The sequence below is a fragment of the Pseudorca crassidens genome, chromosome 8, assembly GCF_039906515.1.
Source record: "Pseudorca crassidens isolate mPseCra1 chromosome 8, mPseCra1.hap1, whole genome shotgun sequence".
In the NCBI taxonomy this organism is placed as follows: domain Eukaryota; kingdom Metazoa; phylum Chordata; class Mammalia; order Artiodactyla; family Delphinidae; genus Pseudorca; species Pseudorca crassidens.
In genome coordinates, this window is record NC_090303.1 from 88,496,545 (window position 1) to 88,520,968 (window position 24,424).

Consider the following 24,424-nt stretch of genomic DNA (forward strand, 5'->3'; position numbering starts at 1 on the left):
CACACACACACACACACACACACACACACACACACACACACACACACACACACACACACACACACACACACACACACACACACACACACACACACACCCCTTTAGTACCTCACCAGGGCCAGACTCTCTGTGCCTCACAATTACTTCCAGAGAAACTAATTCATACTTCTGGAGAAAGCAGAGTATTAATGGTTAAGATCAGGGGCTTTGGATCCAGGAAGACTTGTGTTGGAATTTTGGTTTGGATACAAATTTTGTGACTGAGCAACTTGCTTAGCATTTTTGGGCATCATTCTTTTCCTTTGTAAAATGGGGATATCAATTCCTATTTTGGAGAGCAGTTGGAATAATTAACTGAGAGATATCTACAGCACTTAGCACAGGCCTGGTTTACAGTAAGCAATGAATAAATAGAAGCAATTATTGACGTCTTATGCTAATAGGAAGACTTTTGACAAAATATTCCCTCCCCTCCCCTCCCTCCCTCTGCCTAATTCTGTCTTCTCTACCTGGTAAAATAACTTTTCTAGAGAGAATGCCTTCTATTCTGATGCCCAGAATTCCAAATTAGGGGATTCTATTCATACAGTTCCAGCGTAGGGGGAATTTTGGTGAACTAGCGACAACAAAGATTGAGCAAGGAGAGGTGTTGACTTTAATTCCTGCTTGGCTGCTAACAAGTCAGGTGAGTTTGGGTAAGTCATTATCCTTGGAGGGCCATCAATTTCTTCTTCTATAAAAGGGAGAGTTGGAATAACGTGGGCTTTTAAGTTCTTTCTGGTTCTGACATGCTATGATTCTATATGAAAGGGTTATTCTCTGAGTTCTTTTATTTATGTTTAAGAACATTAGCTGATAACATTTTTTTTCTGAGACATCTTGTGTACCTTTATCTTGCCTCACATTTTCCACCTGCAAAAGCAGTAGTTGAAGGTAGACAGTGGAGTTGGTCATTCTAGGTTTGGATTTCAGCACCACTGCTTGTCGTTGGGCCTAGTTATTTAAATTCTGTGGGCCTCAGTTACCTCATCTGTTGAATGCAGATAGACAGAGAGTAGATGTGCAGATGAAAAGAGAGAAACATTTAGAAATATATAACTCTAAAGGCTAGAGTTTAATGTCCTGTAGGGCATAAACCAGTTTTATCTCTAACCTAGTGGACTTATTTCAGAATGTGTCTGTTTGTGGACTCTGAATACCCTGTTAACCTCTTACTGGTTCCCTCATAAATTGATGTGTTAAATAAAATCTTTTACACGTGTTTCTATTTTTGTATGATAATCATCTTTTTAACTTTTTTTTTTTTTTTTTTTTTGCGGTACACGGGCCTCTCACTGTTGTGGCCTCTCCCGTTGCGGAGCACAGGCTCCGGACGCGCAGGCTCAGCAGCCATGGCTCACGGGCCCAGCCACTCCACGGCATGTGGGATCTTCCTGGACCGGGGCACGAACCCGTGTCCCCTGCATCGGCAGGCGGACTCTCAACCACTGTGCCACCAGGGAAGCCCTCTTTTTAACTTTTTGAAATTTACTCTTTAACAGGTCCTAACTAACTCTGCCTTAAGACACTTTTCTCAATAGAATGACAGTGGCAAAGCTTGCTTTGCTGAAAATGCTGATTAAGTTATTGAAAACTACAAAAAACACACTGGGTTTCCATTTTTATACTTTCTGCCCCCTTCGTCCTTATGTCAGTTAGCTAGCTATGTCCTATGGGGGTGAGGGTAGAGAAAAATCCCTTGGAGGAGTTTTTAAGACACTGGAAAAAAAGAAGCAGGCAAGCAGTAAGATGAGCCTAGCAGAAAGAGATACTTTCATTATGGCCTTTACATTTATGACTAGCAAGATAATGAAGGAAGGTAATTCTGAAAGCTTTCTGTCAGTTTTAATGGACCCTCAAGCACTGAGAAAGATAACAGTCAATGAATGGTGTCCATAAGAATTTTTTTCTCCTTCTCCCCTGACAGCCAGTGACAGGATCATTTTGTATTTGCAACTGCTGTCATTGAAGCATGGAGAAAAGGCCCTGTAAGGCCAGGAGGATGAGGGTGACTTCCCCACAAGGATCTCTATTGTCATCACTATGGCAATAATAGTTACTATAATTTTCATTCTGCTTTTCTATACAGTGTCTACTTTGTGGAGCTCAAGGCTATGGGATTTGGGTTACATGAAATCACGCTAGCATAAAATCATGCTTTGAAATCTTGAAAGAGTATTTTAGAAAACTGCAAAGAGAACCTATGCAACAAAATAAAAATAATTACCAATGCAGGTCATTGACTAATACAATTATTTATGCGATGCTAATAGCTTTACAGAGGCTTTCTGATACAGTGTCAGTTTGACAGTCGTTTGTTTGTCTCTGTTTGGATTGTTAGACCACTGCCAGTTTTTCTACCCAAGGACATGGCTTATCATTTAGGTGTAAAAATGTAAGTTAATTGCCAACCAACTCTCAGTCGTTGTCTGGTAGTTTCTCTTTATTATCCGCAATATGGACAGGAACCATGCCTTCTATTTCATTTATGCGCACTGCACTCTGCATAGAGTAAAATTTCAGTGTTATTAGCTCTCAGACAGACAGCTTTAGAGACATCTAACACTAACTCTGCGTAAAGAGCCTCCGTGAATGAAGTAGGATAGGGTGCTCACCAGTGATCTCAGGGCGGGATGAAAAATATCTAAGAGGGGCCTCGAGGTTGAGAGAAAACAGTTGAACACAAAAAAGGGGGTGCAGAGAAAAGTGAAAAACGAGCAAGACAAGCAAAAAAAAAAACAAAGCCAGCGACCACACACACACACACACACACACACACACACACACACACACACACACACACACACACACACACACACACACACACACACACACACACACACACACACACACACACACACACACACACACACACACACACACACACACACACACACACACACACACACACCCCGCGCGCGCGCGGAAAGTCGTGTACCCATGGCAGCGCAAGCTGAAAGCGAGGACGCAGGGAGGGGCGGAGACTACAGCCCCCAAAATCCCCTGCGGCGCCTCCTCCCCTGGCGTCAGTCTCCTAGGCAATCCCGGTAAATAAGATGGCGACCTCCGGGAGAGATCCCCAGTTGCCGAAGCCTTCCTGTCTCCGGGGAGCCGTGAGCAGTTCACGAACTGGAGCCCAGTCGAAACTGCTGCACTCAGAAAAGGAACGTCAGTTTCTCTGGTCTCCTTTTCCCATGGGGCAGAGACCTAAAAATACTTTCCGCAAAACCTCCTCCGACCTACTGCAGCAGCTCATTCACTGCTATCAAGAGTCGGACGTGGACAGAGATTACGATGACCAGGAAGAGGGCGAGGGAGAGGGCGAGGGCAAAGTGGAGTTCGAGGAGTCTTCAGAGTCCGAAATGCTGAAGTTTGAGGTGTGCCTTCCCCCCACCCCTTACCCCCTCACTTCCTTCTCCAGCGGTCGGACCCCTCACCAGCCTGCGGCTGAGCCCATTCCTAGGGCTCCTTGCCTCCAGGAACGCCTCTTCCTTACTGCTCTGAGACTCCCCCTCTCTCCTTCCCATTTCTGTTACCCGGTTTCCTCACCCTTTGCCTGAAATATCTTCAAGTATATCCTTTATTTTTCGTTTGATTTCTTAAGAGTCAAGTTACACAGCATCTTTGAGGAAAAAGTTCTATTTGTATGGGAGTTACGGCTTGACGGTGTTGTGAATAGACAGACTTCTACTTCTGCACCCCCTGCACCTTTTCCTCATGACTGAAATACTCCAACACTCTCCCCGATGAAGGAGTCCCTTCATCCTCCTTCCTCTAGGGAAAAAAAAAAATTACCCTTTTGAAATAATCTAAGTGCTTCCTCAAAGACCAAGTGACTTGCAAGTTTTTATATATTACTTCTGCCAGGGGTATATGATGCATTACACAAACAACACACACTGCTCACTGTGAGAGTATTTCAGGATGTGGGGAATGTTCCCAACATTCCCACCTGTAATGCCTCGTTGGCAGCTTGGCCTTTCACACTAATACAGATTCCCTCTTTTCTACAATACCTCTTCTAAACATGACCCAATTCCACTTACACTTATTAGCATCCTGTTCCTTCCTTAGCCCGTTGCCTGCCTTCTTATCCCTTTCCACTTCACATCATGTCACTTCTTTCTCTTGGCTTTCTAATACATTATTTGCTTGCTTTCTTTAAAAAATTTTAATTGGAGTATAGTTGATTTACAATGTTGTGTTAGTTTCAGGTGTGCAGCAAAGTGAATCAGTTATACATATACATATATCCACTCTTTGGATTTGCTTTCTTTTGATAAACTGTTAGGTTTTCCTCTTTGTCTTGCCTGCCAAGAAACATAACTTTTTTTCTTAATTCAGTATTTTTCTTAATTTCAGTAGTTTTTCTTTAGATTAGGTTTTTCTCTTCCCTTTCCTCCTTCTTCACAGTATAAATTGCTTCAAATTCTTTTCAGAAGTAGATATAATACAGAGAATACAGGCCTAGTTACACATCAGTTTTGCTTAAAGTGGACCACAGAAAATTACTACTTATTTTGTTCATCTTTTGTTGATTTACTTTGCCATGCTTAACAGTGACTACTGGAAAACTGTAGAGATGTTTTTACAACTTTCAGGTGTTTGTATGGCTTCCACCCCAGAGGAATTAACAAATGAATCACCAGGTTATTCTAATTAATGCATGTTCTTCAGCTGTGGGGTTCATTAGTACCATTGTTAATCTGTCTTCAATATGCCATTAACAAACCATAGAGGGAGGGGGTTGACTTGAACTAGTTAATCCTTTTTGGCTTGTAGGCTTTTGTGTGGAAAAAGTTTATTATTTCTTCTATTTATATTCTAAAATTAATATTTGTTTTGTGTTCTCACATTCTCTTTTACCTTTTTATAGTGTCTCATATGTTTTGATATGCTGAATAAACCAAAAAGTTTTCAGAGGAAACATTTGGACTTTTATGTTCAGTGATTTATTTTCCATATCCTAGCCCGATTAAGATTTATAATGCTCTGATGGTCAAAATGATTATTAAGTGCCTATAACGTAATTAGCCTCAATGAACTTGAGGGAGTTAGGGCAGACCAGCTGTTCAGAATATTGCCTTTGGAATTCAAAGATCTGTATAAAGCCTTTTGTTTGTTGTGAGATTTTGAGCAAGTTACTCATACTCTCTGTGTCGCATCTGCGCTACAGGAATTATAATACTATCTATCTCATGGAGAGCTGTGAAAATTTAATGAGATCCTATGTGTAAACTACTTACCACAATATATTATTTACACTGTTACTAATCCAAGTAATAACTTACCTGTTCTTATCTACTAACTACAGCCCATCAGGTGACTTCATTAATTTAGCCTTCATTGAACAAGCATTCACAAGTGATTGCTATATTGGAAGTACTCTGACTCTACAGGGCAGAAGAAATGTCTGGGCCTGTGATATGTTTCTGCTGCACGAAAACCACTCCAGTAACTTTATGTGGATGATAATGCCTGCTCATTGGATAGTTATGAACATCAAATTTAATGGGAAAGTCTATGTTAAAGTTCTTAACATAGTGTCTGATACAGTGCAGGCTCTCAGAAAATTAGAGATGTAATACATAATAGCTACAGTAATGGTAGAAAAAGATGAGAGTGTGACGGAGGACATACATGGTCCCAGCTCTCAAGGTGAGATAAGAGTGAGTGTTCATCCTATGAAAAGATGTGTCCAGATGATAGCCGGGTTGCAGGCATGGCGGAAGACTGGAAAGGAAGTCAACCCTTACTTGGGTGCAGAGGTGGTGTGTGGGCAGGCAGACGGCAGCTTTTCCAAGTGGTGGGTTATAGGTGAGAGCAGAAAGACAGATGAGGTGGGGGCCAGGTTGTGGAGAGCTCTGTGCTGTTGTAGGGACTGTGGACTTGACTCTAAGCAGCAGGGAACGGCTCTTGTCGCCAAGGGAGGTTAGATAAGAAGATGGTGAGCCTGGAGGCAGGGAGATCAGTGCAAAGAGGAGCAATATCTCTGGGGAAGAGACGCGAGTCTGGATTAAGGCAATGGGAATGGAAAGGAAGCTAGAGAGAAATAGTATTTAAAATATTTAAGATGAAACACTTACTAATTGAATATCGGAAGTCTAGGGTGACTGCTAGGTCTGTGGCGTGTTCCGGGGGGAATATTAGGGCCACTGACCACCATGGGAAACAGGGACAGGTGGAGCTGTGCATTCAAGAGTTGGGTATGTGAATCATAGGCCTCTGGAAATCAGGAGAGGAGGGCTCAGGGTCAGAGACCTGGAAATCATCAGCATTGGAGTCTGTGAGATCATCCAGGAAGAGAAGAAAGAAGAGAAGGAGAGGGCCAAGAAAAAAACCCTGGGGGTACAGGTATTTCAGAGGCAGGCAGATGAAGAGGATTCAGGGGAAGAAACTGGAAAAGACTGATAAGAGAAAAAGGAGAAGGAAGAGAGCTGAACAGGAGGGAAGCCAGGGCAAGAAAGGGTGTTGAGAACATTGGCGTGGGTTATGCCTCCAAGAGGTTAAGTGGGAAGAGGCCCAAAAAGGGCTCATTAGGGACCTCCCTGGCCATCCAGTGGTTAAGACTTCGCCTTCCAATTCAGGGGGTGCGGGTTCCATCCCTGGTTGGGGAGCTAAGACCCACATGCCTTGCAGCCAAAAAACCAAAACAGAAGCAATATTGTAACAAATTCAGTAAAGACTTTTAAAATGGTCCACATCAGGAAAAAAAAAATCTTTAAAAAATAAAATAAACCCAACAAATTATTAAGCCTCAAATAAATATTTCTTAAAAAAAAAAGGGTTCATTAGCTTTGCCTATTTGACAGTCACTGTAGACCTTGGCCCATGTGGATTTTGTGATGTGAAGGCAGCAACCTAAGTGAAGCAAGTTGAGGCGTGAATGGGAGGTGAACAAGGGGGAAACTAGCTTGGCTATTAAGGGAAACTATAGCTGTAGCTAAAGGAACATGCAGGACTGAAGAGAGCCCCTGTAGGACAGAAGGGACTCACATGCTCGTAGAGCTGGAGAAGTGACGGCTTGGAGAATGGCAGTGGAGAGTGACCGGTTGAAACCACAGGCAAAAGAGGGCAACATTGATGATCCCTGAACACGGTCTCTGGGGAAACAGAGGGTGCTGGACCCTGAGTGTGGAGAAGGCGCTGACCTCCTCTGAGACCCCAGCAGGAAGCATCAGGACAGGTGCACGATGTGGAGGGGCTGATGTCTGACCATTCCTACCTTGCCTCGGAAGTGGAAGAGAAGGACTGAGAGGGTCCCCTGCTGCGAGTGAGGACAAAGGAGTGGAGGCACCTGACAGCTTGAGGAGGGGGCTGGAGATCTCACCAGCAAGGTGGGACCTGAAAGGCAGCTGAGGAAGAAGGGGACCATAATAGCACCATAGCGCCGAGGCCCAGCTAGAAGCTGACTTGGACGTGGCACCAGAGTGGGCCTTTCCCGCCCACTCAGCCCCTCGGGGGAGAAGTAGTCTTGTTATTCGTTCAGCCCGTGTTTTAGCACCAAACATGTATTAGGTACTGTATCCCTCCTCCCCACCTTACACCTTCGCTATTTGAACTCTTTGTAGTTTCCCCAACGGGCTATACTCGCCGTTGCCTTTGGGATCTTGTACATGTTGCCCCTTGTACCTGCAATACCCTCTTGGCCCTCTTCTGCCCTTTCTTCCCCTTTGCCAGAATAACTCACAATTTTGGGTTTCAGTGGTTCTCTCACCGAGGAAGTCTTTGCTAACCCCCTACTCCCCACTAAAACGGCCATAAAATGGGTGCCCTGCTCCTAGTGAAAGCACCCCGCCTACCTCTATTGTAGTTTATCAAACTCCTGAAATAGTTTGTGTACTTGGATGACCTGTGCTTCGTATGCTGGAAAGATTTTTATCCCAAATGGATGATGAACATGACATAATCCCTGCCCCAAGGCAGTATTTGAGCGTGAAGTTGATTCAGGTTTGGGTACGCATGGGGCAGTTGCAGTCAGGGGCCAAGGAGTCAGAGACTTGAGGGTAGAGAGACATTGAAATTGCCCATGGGAGACCCAGTAGAGAAGGAAGTATAGTTAGGAGGGGACAGATAGACTCTGAGGTAAAGGGAAGGCTGAACAGACCGGAGATTTTGTTGTGGTCAGAGACCAAGTTCAGTAGGTGTTGGAAAGGTTGAAGGATGGGCAGCTGTGGGAGCCGAGAACAATGGAAGACTTGAGGTCTGAGGTTTCTAGGGTGGAGCAGTTTAGCATGATGACTAAGTCCAGGGCATGCCCAGGGGAGTGAGTGGCTGAAGTTGGCTAGAGATCAATTTTAAGGTGTCTGGAGTTGAGAAAATAAAGGAACATGTATGTGTGCATGTACTTGGAATGGTCGGGGTGTTGAGTGGCCCTCCTTAGGGATTCTGAAACCACCCAAGATACAGATAGGGCTGGTCAAGGTCTGAAGATGACCAAAGACCAGAAGGGAGAGACATGACACTGGCAAATGGCAGGAACCTCAAAGGATGTGTGAGGGGGTGGCCGTGAGGAGTCTTGCCCTGGGGCTTTGGGACAGTGCTGACAGTGTGTCCAGTCTCTGTATCAATGGCTGTGTTGAAAAACAGATGTCCACCTACTGTAAATAAGGGATTCTGTAGTTTCTTGTTCCCAGGAAATGGAGGGGGTGGGCCACATGGAAAGTTTTGGGAGGGAAGGTAACACTCTCTCACCTCTACTCCTTCCCAGGCCTACTATAAAAAATTGCAACTTTGTTTAGAAAAGTAGATCTCTTTCCCCCATTTTGTGAACAGGTTGATTGGTATGGATGAATAAGATGTGGAATTTCTGAATTCACCAGTTTGTGCTATCAGCTGCCATTTACTGGGGACACTTGCTGTGTTCTAGGCACCACGCTAAGAGCTTTATGTTCACAGTTATTTTTCATTCTCTCCAAAACATTAAGAAAAAGTAATAATATATAGATGAAAAATTTATAGATGAAAAATTATGAGTCTCAGAGAAAACTTTGTCTCCCAAAGTCATATATCCAAAATGGCAGATCTGGGGTTCAAACCAGCTGTGCAGTATCTCCGTTTGAGTGATATTTGCTTCTCTGGGTTAGTGGAAATGGGGGAGGAAAGAAAGCTCTTTACAGTAGCACAAGCCTGCATACTTATGTCCTTAGTACTAGAAGCCTGAGCAGCATCATTGGTCCTTGAATGAGTATAGAAGACCTGAGAGAGTGTTTTGCCATCACAGTCCCTATACCAGTTGGTTAGTAATATTGGCGTGACTGACGTGGTTACTTGTATTTTGTGTCCTCGTGCTGATGTTAGTGTGTTGGTTATAATGGAGCTGAAGGCAGCACAAACACAGCACTAGTCCATCTATTATCTGTTCTATCTGTCATTATTGGGGGAGGGGTGTGTTGGGCCACCACTGGTCCAGGGTATCTATACACTAAGGGCCAAACTCCTTCTACAAATGATATTACCCTTTTAATTAATCTTGTAAATTGTATGAATCCAGCAAAATTAGCCAGTACAAAGTGAACTGAAGACCTGTTTTCTCCAGCAAGAATACCAGATGTAGAGAAGTAATTGCCTTAATTTGATGTAACCATCCTTTGGGTTGTGGACAAGCAGTCAAGTGTAGTGGTTAGAACTGCCCTGGAGTCAGACAGATTCGGATTTGTATTCTGGCTCTGTCACATACTAGCTATGTGGTTTCAGGCAAGTTAACTTCTGTGAGCCTTAGTTTCTTCATTTGTAAAATGGAGCTAAGCGTACCTCCCTCAGGATTGTCAGGAGGATTAAATGAGTGGACCCACTGAGAGCTCTTAGCACAGTGCCCAGAACAGAAGCACTAAATCAACGTAGCTGTCATCACTAATATTGATGCTTCTACTGCTACTGTGTTAATTCTGCTTTGAATACCTAATACAAGCAACAACCTGAAAGTTCAGCGGCAATACATTGATTTGACCGATATTTTCTTAATCATATGTAATATGTATGGGTCTTCAACACAGTTTTTTTTAAAATTACCATTTCCTTTATTTATTTATGGCTGCGTTGGGTCTTCGTTGCTGTGCACAGGCTTTCTCTAGTTGCAGCGAGAGCGGGCTACTCTTGGTTGCAGTGCACGGGCTTCTCATTGCAATGGCTTCTCTTGTTGTGGAGCACGGGCTCTAGGTGCATGGACTTCAGTAGTTGTGGCACGTGGGCTCAGTAGTTGTGGCTCGCAGGCTTTAGAGCACAGGCTCAGTAGTTGCGGCGCATGGGCTTAGTTGCTCTGAGGCATGTGGGATCTTCCCGGACCAGGGATCGAACCCTTGTCCCCTGCATTGGCAGGTGGATTCTTAACCACTGTGCCACCAGGGAAGTCCCAACAACACAGTTTTCTTTGGTAAATTTTGGAAGGCTCAGCTCCCAGATATGTAATATAGTAAATAAGTGCTGGATATGATGAGGTGGATTACTTCTTTTCTAATGGAAATCCTTTCTTTGTCCGCCTCTCTGGTTTTTTTGCAGGGAGAATTTGATGGGGTCCTGAGACAGGAGGTCGTGGCTGAGAAACTCTACAAACTGGGGCGCTCAGGCTCTGGGACTGAGCAGGTCTACCTCAGTCTGACTTTATCAGTGAGTATGAGAAGCTCACCATTGGCTGGCTACATCTTGACACTGGTGGGACCACATCCATTTTCTCTGGTACTCATACCGTTTTTGGTGGCCCCCAAATCTCAGAGTCTTGCATGTGATGGAGAATGGCGATGAGTTATTTATGTTTGACATCAAAGAGCCCTGGCCAGTCCAATAATCAGCCCCCTTGCCCCCCGCCAAGTTCCTTTGTTTTCATTTCCTTCACAGTCTGTTTCTTTCATCTTAAGCAGTCTGTTTTATAGTAATCAATGCTTTCCTTCCAGGAGGTTGAATTTGATTCTGTAAAACCAATCAAAAACTCTTTAAGAATTTTCTTTCTGATCAGTGCCAGGACTACAATTTATATCTGAATCCAAGGGAACAAAATATTTTTGTATTGACTTTTCCCCCCTAAGTATGTCAAGAAATCAGTAGCTGTGAGCTGTAGCTCACTTTCTAAAAGGTAGCTATTATGAAAGAGAAAAATGTATTGTTATTCATCAATTTTCAAGATTTCAATACCAGCACAGAATCTTATTTTTGTATGTATGTATTTCTTTATCAATCAATATTATCTATTTTGCTTACATTTATATATGACATGAAGTTGAAAACACTTATTTTTTCCAAATTATTCTGAAATGTTTCTCTTTAACTAAAATATGGTATACTGATATATTCTTTACTGTAGATTTCTTTCTTTTTTTTTTTGGATCCTTTTTTTAAAATTTATTTATGGCTGCATTGGGTCTTCGTTGCTGCGCGCGGGCTTTCTAGTTGCGGCGAACGGGGGCTACTCTTCATCACGGTGCGCGGGCTTCTCATTGCAGTGGCTTCTCTTGTTGCAGAGCATGGGTTCTAGGCACACGGGCTTCAGTAGTTGTGGCACGCGGGCTCTAGAGCACAGGCTCAGTAGTTGTGGCGCATGGGCTTAGTTGCTCTGCGGCATGTGGGATCTTCCTGGACCAGGGATCGATCCTGCGTCCCCCACATTGGCAGATGGATTCTTAACCACTCTGCCACCAGGGAAGTCCCTGTTTGGATCCTTTTTTTATGAAACCGGTGGCAAAAGGATATTTGGGAGTATAGTGGTATTTTATTGCAGTACCTTTTTGTATGTTATTGGCCATTTAGATTTGCTAAATGCCTCTTGTAGTCTCTTGCCCGTATATTTATTGGATTGTCCATCTTTATTAATTTGTGGATATATACTCTGGATATGTATTCTTTGTCAGATGTACACATTATCTTCTCCCAGTGGCTTGGTTTTTGACTCTCTTAATGATACCTCTTAATGAACGGAATTTCTTAAATTTGAGTGACATCAATATTTTTTCTTTCATGATTAGTGCTTTCTGTGTCCAATTTTAAAAATCTTTGCCTATAGAAGTATCATAAATATATTTCCCTTTAGTTTCTTCTAGAGGCCTTAATGTTTTATCTTCTACACTTAAGTGTATTATCAATTTTGAATTATTATTATTTTAACATCTTTATTGGAGTATAATTGCTTTACAATGGTGTGTTAGTTTCTGCTTTATAACAAAGTGAATCAGTTATACATATACATATGTTCCCATATCTCTTCCCTCTTGCGTCTCCCTCCCTCCCTCCCACCCTCCCTATCCCACCCCTCTAGGTGGTCACAAAGCACCGAGCTGATCTCCCTGTGCTATGCGGCTGCTTCCCACTAGCTATCTGTTTTACGTTTGGTAGTGTATGTATGTCCATGCCACTCTCTCACTTTGTCACAGCTTACCGTTCCCCCTCCCCATATCCTCAAGTCTATTCTCTAGTAGGTCCAGCACAGAATCTTGACTCTAAATTTATCATGAGAAGCTGTAAGAGCAGAGTACTCAGTATTTCAGCTTCTTTCCTCATTTTGTTTCTTTGTAGTCCTAGAAAATTAATTTATTTCTTTTGCTTTCTTGTATTGTAAAGCATTAACTGCTCCGTGAAGGTCCACAGAGTAAATGCAGATATGTAGGTGAAAAAAACACACTGAAATTTTGCTACAGCACCCTAATTTGCCTCAAGCACATACAATTCATAGCAAGGCTGTTTTATCTTGGATTTGAACTAGTAAACTGTCCAACAAATGTTAAGCCCTTTTTACCCATGCTGGTTTCATGGCATGTCCTTTGAGAACAGCATACGAAGGCTCTAATCTTTTACTGTTTTCACTTTACAGCATTTTATGGATGACTCAGCCAGTCAGGCAGTAATGTACAGGGACCCTGTGTGCATTGCACTATGTCAGACTTTGGAATGGAAGATAATTCCAGTAGCGGTACATCTGTACACAAGTCCTTTTCAATCAATACTCTACGTATGTACGTAGTGCTACGCCTTAAATTGATCTACAAGAAAGCACAATCCTTTAAATCTTATTTCAGCTAGATGGACTGAAGCTTCTTACTTTGCCACTGACCTCCTTACATTTGAGATATTACATGTTGAATTACTTTGCCCTAATAGCCTGTCTTACTGAATACACTTTCTTAGGGTTGGCCAGGTTAGTGATTTTTCCCGCCTTGTGTCTTAACTTATGTTGCACATAATTTTCTAACTTTCTCTAATTACTTGTGTACACAGTTTCTCTCCTACCCAAAGTCGTAAGTTTCTTAAAGGCAAAATACAGCTCTAGCCCAACTCTGTACGTGTTTCTCATCATGCCAAGCTTAATGCCTTGTATGTAGTAGGTCATCAGTAATTTACTTATTATTGTTCTAGAGGCCTTTATTATCATTCTTACATTTGAGAACTTGCTTATCATGACACTTTGGTTGGCTTTTTCTGACTCTGACATCACAACGTAAACCAGTGACATGAGTCTTTGTTCCAAGGGACCAAATTCCCCTCCAACCCCTCGTGATGTTCACTAGATGCAAGATTTCATGGGAGGGATCTCGGACAAAGATTCAGGAGACTTGGAGCTGCTTTTGTGTTGCTAACTTGCTAAGTGATTTTAGGCTATTTACCTACCTCTTTGTACCTCACATTCCTCATCCCTACACTGGGGATAATCTGCCCTACGGATCTCACAGGTTTGTTTGATCAGATGAGATTATTGGGAGAGAGCTTTGAAGCCTGAGGGAGCCTAAGAAGTATTGTTATTAATGATCACTCGATTAGGTGTGAACTCTTCTAACATTTCATTTGAATTCTAGGCATTTGCTTTTTCTTTTCTTCTACTAGATAAAGGCTTTGGCTTTATTGCTTTTATGTGTGGGTTTTTTTAAATATAAAACTCTGCTCTAAAGGTCTTCATGAACACTGCTTTAATTTGCCTTTTCATGTTGTGTATGTTCTTGCTAACAACACTAATTTTCCAAGCTATTATTTCCTTCAGAAGAATGCATTTTTGGATGGGGTTTGTAGTCTGTTTTGAGACCCTATTGGTAGTAGGCCTCAGATTTTATTCCCTCACTTCTACTGTACTTTCAAAGGAAATTCTGGATTTCTTTCTGTCAACCTCTATTTCCAGATGTCTTGAGAAGCCTGAGTACTCATCTGTTAAAGCAACATTAAATCTTTTACCTTTTATTTTCTCAGGGTCTTGATTTAATTGACATTAGCATCCTCTGTGGATACATTCACCTGCAGAAGTTGGATCTTTCAGTAAATAAAATTGAAGGTATGTAATTGTCATTCTAGTAAGTCAGTGGATTGCTGAATTATTTAAAAATTTAAGCTTTGCAGAATGTAATATACTTTAATACTACCAAACTTGATATAAGTGCTATTGCGGATCACTTTACACATTGATCCTCTGTCTTCCATGGAAAAAAAAGCACCTATAACTGATGACAAAGGAAAAAGGCAGAGGTCAGCAAACATGCTACATTATGCGATGGTTGAGACCCACTCAGTGATATTAAAGAGCGTCAGATGGAATGTTTGCTTTGCTTTTTCCTTTCAAGAGATGGATCATTACTTCTTTAATGCCTCCTGAATATTTGATGATTCCCATTTCCTTCCCTTTTTTAGTTTATTCAGTGTAGATGAATTAGTTCTTTTTACCCCCTTTAATGGATGCTTTTCTTTATTTTGCATTTGCATCTACATCTTAATCCTGGCTAGCTACTTCTGTTCTTATTTGAACACCAGGGATTCAGAAATTTATTCTTTCCCCCTCTCTTTGCTGTCTCCATATAGTTAGTGGGTTCTTACAAGTCTAACTCTGCCATTTGTGGTTCCATATAAGGTATCTGTTGTGATACTTTGCTCACATTGAATGAAATTAGTCACATTTTCTTCAAACCTTGATCCTTGTTTCTAATTTTCTGACCCTATTTGAAATTTCTGACCTGCTTCTTTCTTCATTGATCACCTTTCTGTTCACTTTAGCTTTTTTTTTTTTTTTTTTTTTTTTTGCGGTACGCGGGCCTCTCACTGCTGTGGCCTCTCGCGCTGCGGAGCACAGGCTCCGGATGTGCAGGCTCAGAGGCCATGGCTCACGGGCCCAGCCACTCCGTGGCATGTGGGATCTTCCCGGACCGGGGCACGAACCCGTGTCCCCTGCATCGGCAGGCGGACTCTCAACCACTGCGCCATCAGGGAAGCCCCACTTTAGCTTTTTAGAAGACAATTAAGTGTTGCTGATATGGACTTCTCTGCTTTCTTCCTCCCATCTGACTGCAATAATTAAAATTCACTCTTTTCAATGGCTAAGAAGCATTCTAGCATATTTTAATTCTTAAAATGCTACTGTTTGAAAGGCTTTTTGTTAATTTTTTTCTAGTTTCATAAAACTTCTTTACGGAAAATTACAAACGGGCACAAGTAGAGAGGTTTGTAATGAATGTTCAGGTTCAACAATTGTCAGCCCATGGCCCATGTTGCTTCATCCATCCTTCCCAGGGTTATTTAAGGCAAATGCTAGATATGTTATCATCGGAAAGAATTTTTAGTGTTAATGGCAGGCGCTCTCCCCACACCCCATACCTCCAAGATTGGTTTCATTTACTGGTTAAGGGATTGCAGGGTTGGGGAGACTCCAGCAATCTTTTGTGCGCGGCAAAGGGGAAAGAGATGTGGCTTCATACCCTTGCCGCTTGAGCAAGCAGTCCCCGGTAGCAAATGAAGCTTTCCTCTTCAGATCAGTCTCCTTCAGTCTTTTATGTCCCCCTTTATTAACTCATCAAGTGTTCGAGAACTTATTGTGTGTAAGGCACAGTATATATTTTTCTTTTCAAGAGAACAGCTTTATTGATGACCTGATATGGACCAGATTTCAACTTGCATCAGAATCACCTGGAGGGGACCTGTTAAAACACAGATGCCTGTGCCCCACCCTCAGACTTTCTGATTCCGTAGATCTGGGGTGGGACTTGAAAATTTGCATTTCTGATTAGTTTCCCTGGAAGCCAGTACAGGACCACACTTTGAGAACCACAGTTGTAGACATGAGGAGCTCCTGCCATCTGGTGGACAAGGAGGTCACTACACCGAGTAGGGAGAGTTAGAAGCCCAGCAACCCAGAAGGTGGATTTTTCCTATCAGAGTGATTCGACAGCATTGAGCATCTACAAAGTGTGAAATGTACTCACCATCCAAGTGGTAGCTGCTGCTTTTGCTTCAAGACAGAGCTCCATGGTACAGCACTTACCTGCCCACAGAAGATCAGCTCCAAGGGGGTATGGGGGCCCGTGGAAATTAAGAGGGTCGCGATCACCGTTGACAGATATGGAGCTGAGCTCAGATGGGACAAATAGGCAAAACTTGTAAAGCAATTACAGTTTCTTCTTAGCTTTCCTCTCACAGGCAGCCTTTCTGGATTTGCTCATGAATTCCCACCAAAGTGTTGATGTCTCAGTGTTCTGTTCCTCCTAGAACAATTTCATAAAAAAGACAGGCTAAAGAAGGCTGTGGTTTAGACCAGAGAAATAAAGTAGAAATTGGTGGAGATCTTCTGGCTTCCGTGACCCTGAGAAGGAAAGCTGTTGGGGGGATGGGGTCAGGGGCCCCTCACCTTTCTGGCTCTACCTACTCCAGGGCAGGGCCCCAGTACTCAGCTATGCTTCCTTCTCCTGGCCTGGGAGTGACTTTGTCACCTGGTGAAGGGTAGAAGCACTTTGCTGGGCTTCAGGTGTGGAGGCTCTGTTCTCCTCCAGAGGCCATCTTCTGCGGGGCTTTGATTGCTGGTTGTGTGATCTAGAGTTAAAAGACGGGTGGAGAAGCAAGTTACAGGTAGAGACGGGGCTGTAAATCCTTGTCATGTGATTCCTTCTGAGCCTTTCCCTAATCCTCCTGCTGTCCCAAAGTCCACCTGCTGTAAAGTCCCAGAACAAAGCAACATAATGCTTCACTATTTTTCTTTTTTTTTTTTTTTGTCCCCTGTATTGGCAGGTGGATTCTTAACCACTTAGCAACCAGGGGAGTCCCCAGATTGTGTTTTCAAAATCATTTTCTCATTGTTTTTCTATTTTATTTAAAAAGTTAAACTTTTATTTATATAGCTAAATATTGGTTATCAAAACTCGTATGTTTGATCTTATTCTGTTATCTTATTTTCTTTTTTTACATGTATCCATGATTTCTTCCATTTTTTTTTATTTCTCATTTTTTTATTGGAGTATAATTGCTTTACAACGGTGTGCTAGCCTCCGCTCCATAACAAAGATGCTTCACTATTTTTATGTCCTGTATATATTTTCATTAGAGGCGAGTATTAGCACAATAGTCCTTGACTTAGTATTCTAGGTTCAGAACATTGGCTTGGGATAAAATGCAAAACTCAGACATACTTCTTAAGCAGCGCAAAATCACAGTAAAATAATAGCAATAATTTGAATCACTTCAAATAATTAATGAGATTTAAGATTCAGTCCATCTAAAACAAAATTTAATTTATAACAAAGAATGAATTGTGGCATTTTTAGTCTTCCTGAAAACACCTAATGCAGTTATTTAGGGGCTAATTATCAAGAGGAATATCTCAGGCTTTAGTTCCTCCAAGGCTGGCATTTTTTTAAAAAATATCTTTATTGAAGTATAATTGCTTTGCAATGTTGTGTTAGTTTCTGCTTAATAACAAAGTGAATCAGTTATACATACACATATATCCCCATATCTCCTCCCTCTTGCGTCTTCCTCCCACCCTACCTATCCCACCCCTCTAGGTGGTCACAAAGCACCGAGCTGATCTCCCTGTGCTATGCGGCTGCTTCCCACTAGCTATCTATTTTACATTTGGTAGTATATATAAGTCCATGCCACTCTCTCACTTTGTCCCAGCTTCCCCTTCCCGCTCCCCGTGTCCTCAAGTCTATTCTCTACATCTGCATCATTATTCCTGTCCTGCCCCTAGATTCTCGATAACCTTTTTTTTTTTTAATATTCCATATATGTGTGTTAGCATACAGTATTTGTTTTTCTCTTTCTCACTTACTTCACTCTGTATGACACACTCTAGGTCCATCCACCTCACTACAAGTAACTCAATTTCGTTTCTTTTTAGGGCGGAGTAATATTCCGTTCTGTATACGTACCACATCTTCTTTATCCATTCATCTGTCGATGGACACTTAGGTTACTTCCATGTCCTGGCTATTATAAATAGAGCTTCAATGAACATTGTGGTACACAACTTTTTGAATTATGGTTTTCTCAGGGTAAATGCCCAGTAGTGGGATTGCTGGGTCGTATGGTAGTTCTATTTTTAGATGTTTAAGGAAGCTCCCTACTGTTCTCCGTAGTAGATGTATCAAATTACATTCCCACCAACAGTGCAAGAGGGTTCCCTTTTCTCCACACCTCTCCAGAATTTATTGTTTGTAGATTTTTTGATGATGGCCATTCTGACTGGTGTGAGGTGATACCTCATTGTAGTTTTGATTTGCATTTCTCTAACGATTAATGATGTTGAGCATTCTTTCATGTGTTTGTTGGCTGTCCGTATATCTTCTTTGGAGAAATGTCCGTTTAGGTCTTCTGCCCATTTTTAGATTGGGTTGTTTGTTTTTTTGATATTGAGCTGCATGAGCTGCTTGTAAATTTTGGAGATTAGTCCTTTGTCAGGTGCTTCATTTGCAAATATTTTCTCCCATTCTGAGGGTTGTCTTTTGGTCTTGTTTATGGTTTCCTTTGCTGTGCAAAAGCTTTGAAGTTTCATTAGGTCCCATTTGTTTATTTTTTTTTCCATTTCTCTAGGAGGTGAGTCAAATAGGATATTGCTGTGACTTATGTCATAGAGTGTTCTGCCTATGTTTCCTCTAAGAGTTTTATAGTGTCTGGCCTTACATTTAGGTCTTTAATCCATTTTGAGTTTATTTTTGTGTATGGTGTTAGGGAGTGTTCTAATTTCATTCTTTTACATGTAGCTGTCCAGTTTCCCAGCACCATGAAGAGGGTGTCTTTTCTCCATTGTATATTCTTGCCTCCTTTATCAAAAATAACGTGACCATATGTGTGTGGGTTTATCTCTGGGCTTTCTATCCTGTTCCATTGATCTATCTTTCTGTTTTTGTGCCAGTACCATACTGTCTTGATTACTGTAGCTTTGTAGTATAATCTGAAGTCAGGGAGCCTGATTCCTCCAGCTCCATTTTTCTTTCTCAAGATTGCTTTGGCTATTCGGGGTCCTTTTTGTTTCCATACAAATTGTGAAATTTTTTGTTCTAGTTCTGTGAAAAATGACATTTGTAGTTTGATAGGGATTGCACTGAATCTGTAGATTGCTTTGGGTAGTATAGTCATTTTCACAATATTGATTCTTCCAATCCAAGAACATGGTATATCTCTCCATCTGTTTGTATCATCTTTGATTTCTTTCATCAGTGTCTTATAGTTTTCTGCATACAGGTCTTTTGTCGCCTTAGGTAGGTTTATTCCTAGGTATTTTATTCTTTTTGTTGCAATGGTAAATGGCAGTGTTTCCTTAATTTCTCTTTCAGATTTTTCATCATTGGTGTATAGGAATGCAAGAGATTTCTGTACATTAATTTTGTATACTGCTACTTTACTAAATTCATTGATTAGCTCTAGTAGTTTTCTGGTAGCGTCTTTAGTATTCTTTATGTATAGTATCATGTCATCTGCAAACAGTGACAGTCTTACTTCGTCTTTTCCGATTTGGATTCCTTTTATTTCTTTTTCTTCTCTGATTGCTGTGGCTAAAACTTCCAAAACTATGTTGAATAATAGTGGTGAGAGTGGGCAACCTGTCTTTTTCCTGATCTAGTGGAAATGGTTTCAGTTTATCACCATGGAGAACGATGTTGGCTGTGGATTTGTCATATATAGCCTTTATTATGTTGAGGTAAGTTCCCTCTATGCCTACTTTCTGCAGGGTTTTTATCGTAAATGGGTGTTGAATTTTGTCAAAAGCTTTTTCTGCATCTATTTGAGATGATCATATGGTTTTTATCCTTCATTTTGTTAATATGATGTATCACATTGATTGATTTGCATATATTGAAGAATCCTTGCATTCCTTGAATAAACCCCACTTGATCATGGTGTATGATGCTTTTAGTGTGCTGTTGGATTTTGTTTGCTAGTATTTTGTTGAGGATTTTTGCATCTATGTTCATCAGTGATATTGGCCTGTAGTTTTCTTTCTTTGTGATATCTTTGTGTGGTTTTGGTACCAGGGTGATAGTGGCCTCATAGAATGAGTTTGGGAGTGTTACTCCCTCTGCTATATTTTGGAAGAGTTTGAGAAGGATAGATGTTAGCTCTTCTCTAAATGTTTGACAGAATTCACCTGTGACGCCATCTGGTCCTGGCCTTTTGTTTGTTGGAAGATTTTTAATCACAGTCTCAATTTCAGTGTTTGTGATTGGTCTGTTCATATTTTCTATTTCTTCCTGGTTCAGTCTCAGAAAGTTGTGCTTTTCTAAGAATGTGTCCATTTCTTCCAGGTTGTCCATTTTATTGGCATATAGTTGCTTATAGTAATCTCTCATGATCCTTTGTATTTCTGCAGGGTCAGTTGTTACTTCTCCTTTTTCATTTCTAATTCTATTGATTTGAGTCTTCTCACTTTTTTTCTTGATGAGTCTGGCTAATAGTTTATCAATTTTATGTTCTCAAAGAACCAGCTTTTAGTTTTATTGATCTTTGCTATTGTTTCCTTCATTTCTTTTTCATTTATTTCTGATCTGATCTTTATGATTTCTTTCCTTCTGCTAAATTTGGGGGTTTTTTGTTCTTCTTTCTCTAATTGCTTTAGGTGTAAGGTTAGGTTGTTTAAGATGTTTCTTGTTACTTGAGGTAGGACTGTATTGCTGTAAAGTTCCCTCTTAGAACTGCTTTTGCTGCATCCCATAGGTTTTGGGTCATCATGTTTTCATTGTCATTTCTTTGTAGGTATTTTTTAATTTCCTCTTTGATTTATTCAGTGATCTCTTGGTTATTAAGTAGTGTATTGTTTAGCCTCCATGTATTTGTAGTTTTTACAGATTTTTTTCTATAATTGATGTCTAGTCTCATGGTGTTGTGGTCGAAAAAGATACTTGATACAATTTCCATTTTCTTAAATTTACCAAGGCTTGATTTGTGACCCAAGATATGATCTATCCTGAAGAATGTGCCATGAGCACTTGAGAAGAAAGTGTATTCTGTTGTTTTTGGATGCAATGTCCTATAAATACCAGTTTAGTCCATCTTGTTTAATGTGTCATTTAAAGCTCGTGTTTCCTTATTTATTTTCATTTTGGATGATCTGTCCATTGTTGAAAGTGGGGTGTTAAAGTCCCCTACTATGATTGTGTTACTGTCGATTTCCCCTTTTATGGCTGTTAGCATTTGCCTTATGTATTGAGGTGCTCCTATGTTGGGTTCCTAAATATTTACAATTGTTATATCTTCTTCTTGGATTGATCCCTTGATCATTATGTAGTGTCCTTTTCTGTGTCTGTAATAGTCTTTATTTTAAAGTCTATTTTGTGTGATATGAGAATTGCTACTCCAGCTTTCTTTTGATTTCCATTTGCATGGAATATCTTTTTCCATCCCCTCACTTTCAGTCTGTATGTGTCCCTAGGTCTGAAGTGGGTCTCTTGTAGACAGCATATATATGGGTCTTGTTTTTGTATCCATTCAGCCAGTCTGTGTCTTTTGGTTGCAGCATTTAATCCATTTACATTTAAGGTAGTTATTGATATGTATGTTCCTATTACCATTTTCTTCATTGTTTTGGGTTTGTTATTGTAGGTCTTTTTCTTCTTTTGTGTTTCCTGCCCAGGGAAGTTCCTTTAGCATTTGTTGTAAAGCTGGTTTGGTGGTGCTGAATTCTCTTAGCTCTTGCTTGTCTGTAAAGGTTTTAATTTCTGTGTCAAATCTGAACGAGATCCTTGCTGGGAAGAGTAATCTTGGTTGTAGGTTCTCCCCTTTCATCACTTTAAATATGTCCTGCCACTCCCTTCTGTTTTGTAGACTTTCTGCTGAAAGATCAGCTGTTAACCTATGAGGATTCCCTTATATGTTATTTGTTGCTTTTTCCTTGCTGCTTTTAATATTTTTTTTTTATATTTATTTTTTGATTGTTTGATTAATATGTGTCTTGGTGTGCTTCTCCGTGGATTTATCCTGTATGGGACTGTCTGTGCTTCCTGGACTTGATTAACTATTTCCTTTTCCATATTAGGGAAGTTTGCAACTATAATCTCTTCAAATATTTTCTCAGTCCCTTTCTTTTTCTCTTCTTCCTCTGGGACCCCTATAATTCGAATATTGGTGCACTTAATGTTGTCCCAGAGGTCTCTGGGACGGTCCTCAATTCTTTTCATTCTTTTTTCTTTAATCTGCTCTGCAGTAGTTATTTCCATTATTTTATCTTCCAGGTCACTTATCCATTCTTCTGCCTCAGTTATTGTGCTATTGATTCCTTCTCGAGAATTTTAAATTTCATTCATTGTGTTGTTTACCATTGTTTGTTTGCCCTTTAGTTCTTCCAGGTCCTTGTTAAACGTTTCTTGTAGTTTCTCCATTCTTTTTCCAAGATTTTGGATCATCTTTACTGTCTTTACTCTGAATTCTTTTTCAGGTAGACTGCCTATTTCCTCTTCATTTGTTTGGTGATGGGTTTTTACATTGCTCCTTCATCTGCTGTGTGTTTCTCTGTCTTCTCATTTTGCTTAACCTACTGTGTTTGGGGTCTCCATTTTGCAGGCTGCAGGTTCATAGTTCCCATCGTTTTTGGTGTCTGCCCCCAGTGGCTATGGTTGGTTCAGTGGGTTGTGTAGGCTTCCTGGTGGAGGGGACTGGTGCCTGCGTTCTGGAGGATGAGGCTGGATCTTGTCTTTCTGGTGGGTAGGACCACGTCAGGTGGTGTGTTTGGGGTGTCTGTGACCTTATTATGATTTTGGGCATCCTCTCTGCTAATGGGCAGGGTTGTGTTATTGCCTTGCTAGTTGTTTGGCATAGGGTGTCCATTACTGTAGCTTGCTGGTTGTTGAGTGGAGCTGGGTCTTCGTGTTGAGATGGATATCTCTGGGAGAACTTTCGCCATTTGGTATTACGTGGAGCCGGAAGGTCTCTGGTGGACCAATGTCCTGAACTCGGCTCTCCTACCTCAGTGGCACAAGCCTGACACCCGGCTGGAGCACCAAGACCCTGTCAGCCACACGGCTCAGAAGAAAAGGGAGGAAAAAAGGAAAGAAAAAAATAATATAAAGTTATTAAAATAAAAAATAATTATTAATAATTTAAAAAAGAGAGCAACCAAACCAAAAAACAAATCCACCAATTATAACAAGTGCTAAAAACTATCTCAAAAAAGAAAAGAAACAGAAACTGGACAGACAGAACCCTAGGACAAATGTTAAAAGCAAAGCTATACAGACAAAATCACACAAAGAAGCATACACATACACACTCACAAAAAGAGAAAATAGAAAAAATATATATATATATCATTGCCTCCAAAGTCCGCCCCCTCAATTTGGGATGAATCATTGTTTATTCAGGTATTCCAGAGATGCAGGGTACATCAAGTTGATTGTGGAGGTTTAATCCGCTGCTCCTGAGGCTGCTGGGAGAGATTTCCCTTTCTCTTCTTTGTTCCCACAGCACCCGAGGTTCAGCTTTGGATTTGGACCTGCCTCTGCGTGTACGTCACGTGAGGGCGTCTGCTCCCGCTCAGACAGGGCAGTGTTAAAGGAGCAGCCGATTCGGGGGCTGTGGCTCACTCAGGCCAGGGGGAGGGAGGAGTATGGATGCAGGGCGCGCCTGCGGCGGCAGATTGGGGCACGCCGTGTGTTCTCCCGGGGAAGTTGTCCCTGAATCACGGGACCCTGGCAGTGGCGGGTTGCACAGGCTCCCGGGAGGGGAGGTGTGGAGAGTGACCTGTGCTGGCTGGCACACAGGCTCCTTGGTGGCGGCAGCAGCAGCCGTAGCATTTCATGCACGTCTCTGGAGCTCGTTTAGGTGGTGCTCTGAATTCTCTCTCCTCACACACCCGAAACAATGGTCTCTTGCCTCTGCAGCAGCTCCAGACCTTTTCCCGGACTCCCTCCAGGCTAGCCGTGGTGCACTAGCCCCTTCAGGCTGTGTTCACGCAGCCAACCCCAGTCCTCTCCCTGCAATCCGCCCGAAGCCCGAGCCTCAGCTCCCAGCCCCACCCGCCCCTGCGGGTGAGCAGACAAGCCTCTTGGGCTGGTGAGTGCCGGTCGGCACCCATCCTCTGTGCGGCAATCTCTCTGCTTTGCTCTCCGCACCCCTGTTGCTGCACTCTCCTCCGCGGCCCCGAAGCTTCCCTTCCCCGCCCCCCACCGCCACCTCCTGTCTCCGCCCGCGAAGGGGCTTCCTAGTGTGTGGAAACTTTTCCTCCTTC

At 41.8% G+C, this 24,424-nt stretch overlaps 1 protein-coding gene across 4 annotated transcripts in view; it reads left to right on the plus strand.

Annotated features, from left to right (window-relative positions):
- The first annotated feature begins 3,034 nt into the window (after positions 1–3,034).
- The window catches only part of LRGUK (leucine rich repeats and guanylate kinase domain containing), a 118,278-nt gene continuing 96,888 nt past the window's right edge, over positions 3,035–24,424 (plus strand). For 3 of the 4 annotated variants that reach the window (XM_067747057.1, XM_067747058.1, XM_067747061.1), the window contains exons 1-3: positions 3,036–3,416; positions 10,537–10,644; positions 14,200–14,281. In XM_067747057.1, the coding sequence (XP_067603158.1) occupies positions 3,096–3,416; positions 10,537–10,644; positions 14,200–14,281 (511 nt within the window). In that variant the 5' untranslated portion in view covers positions 3,036–3,095. Of the gene's footprint in view, positions 3,417–10,536; positions 10,645–14,199; positions 14,282–24,424 lie in introns of all 4 variants that reach the window. The other variant, XM_067747060.1, reaches the window with a different exon arrangement.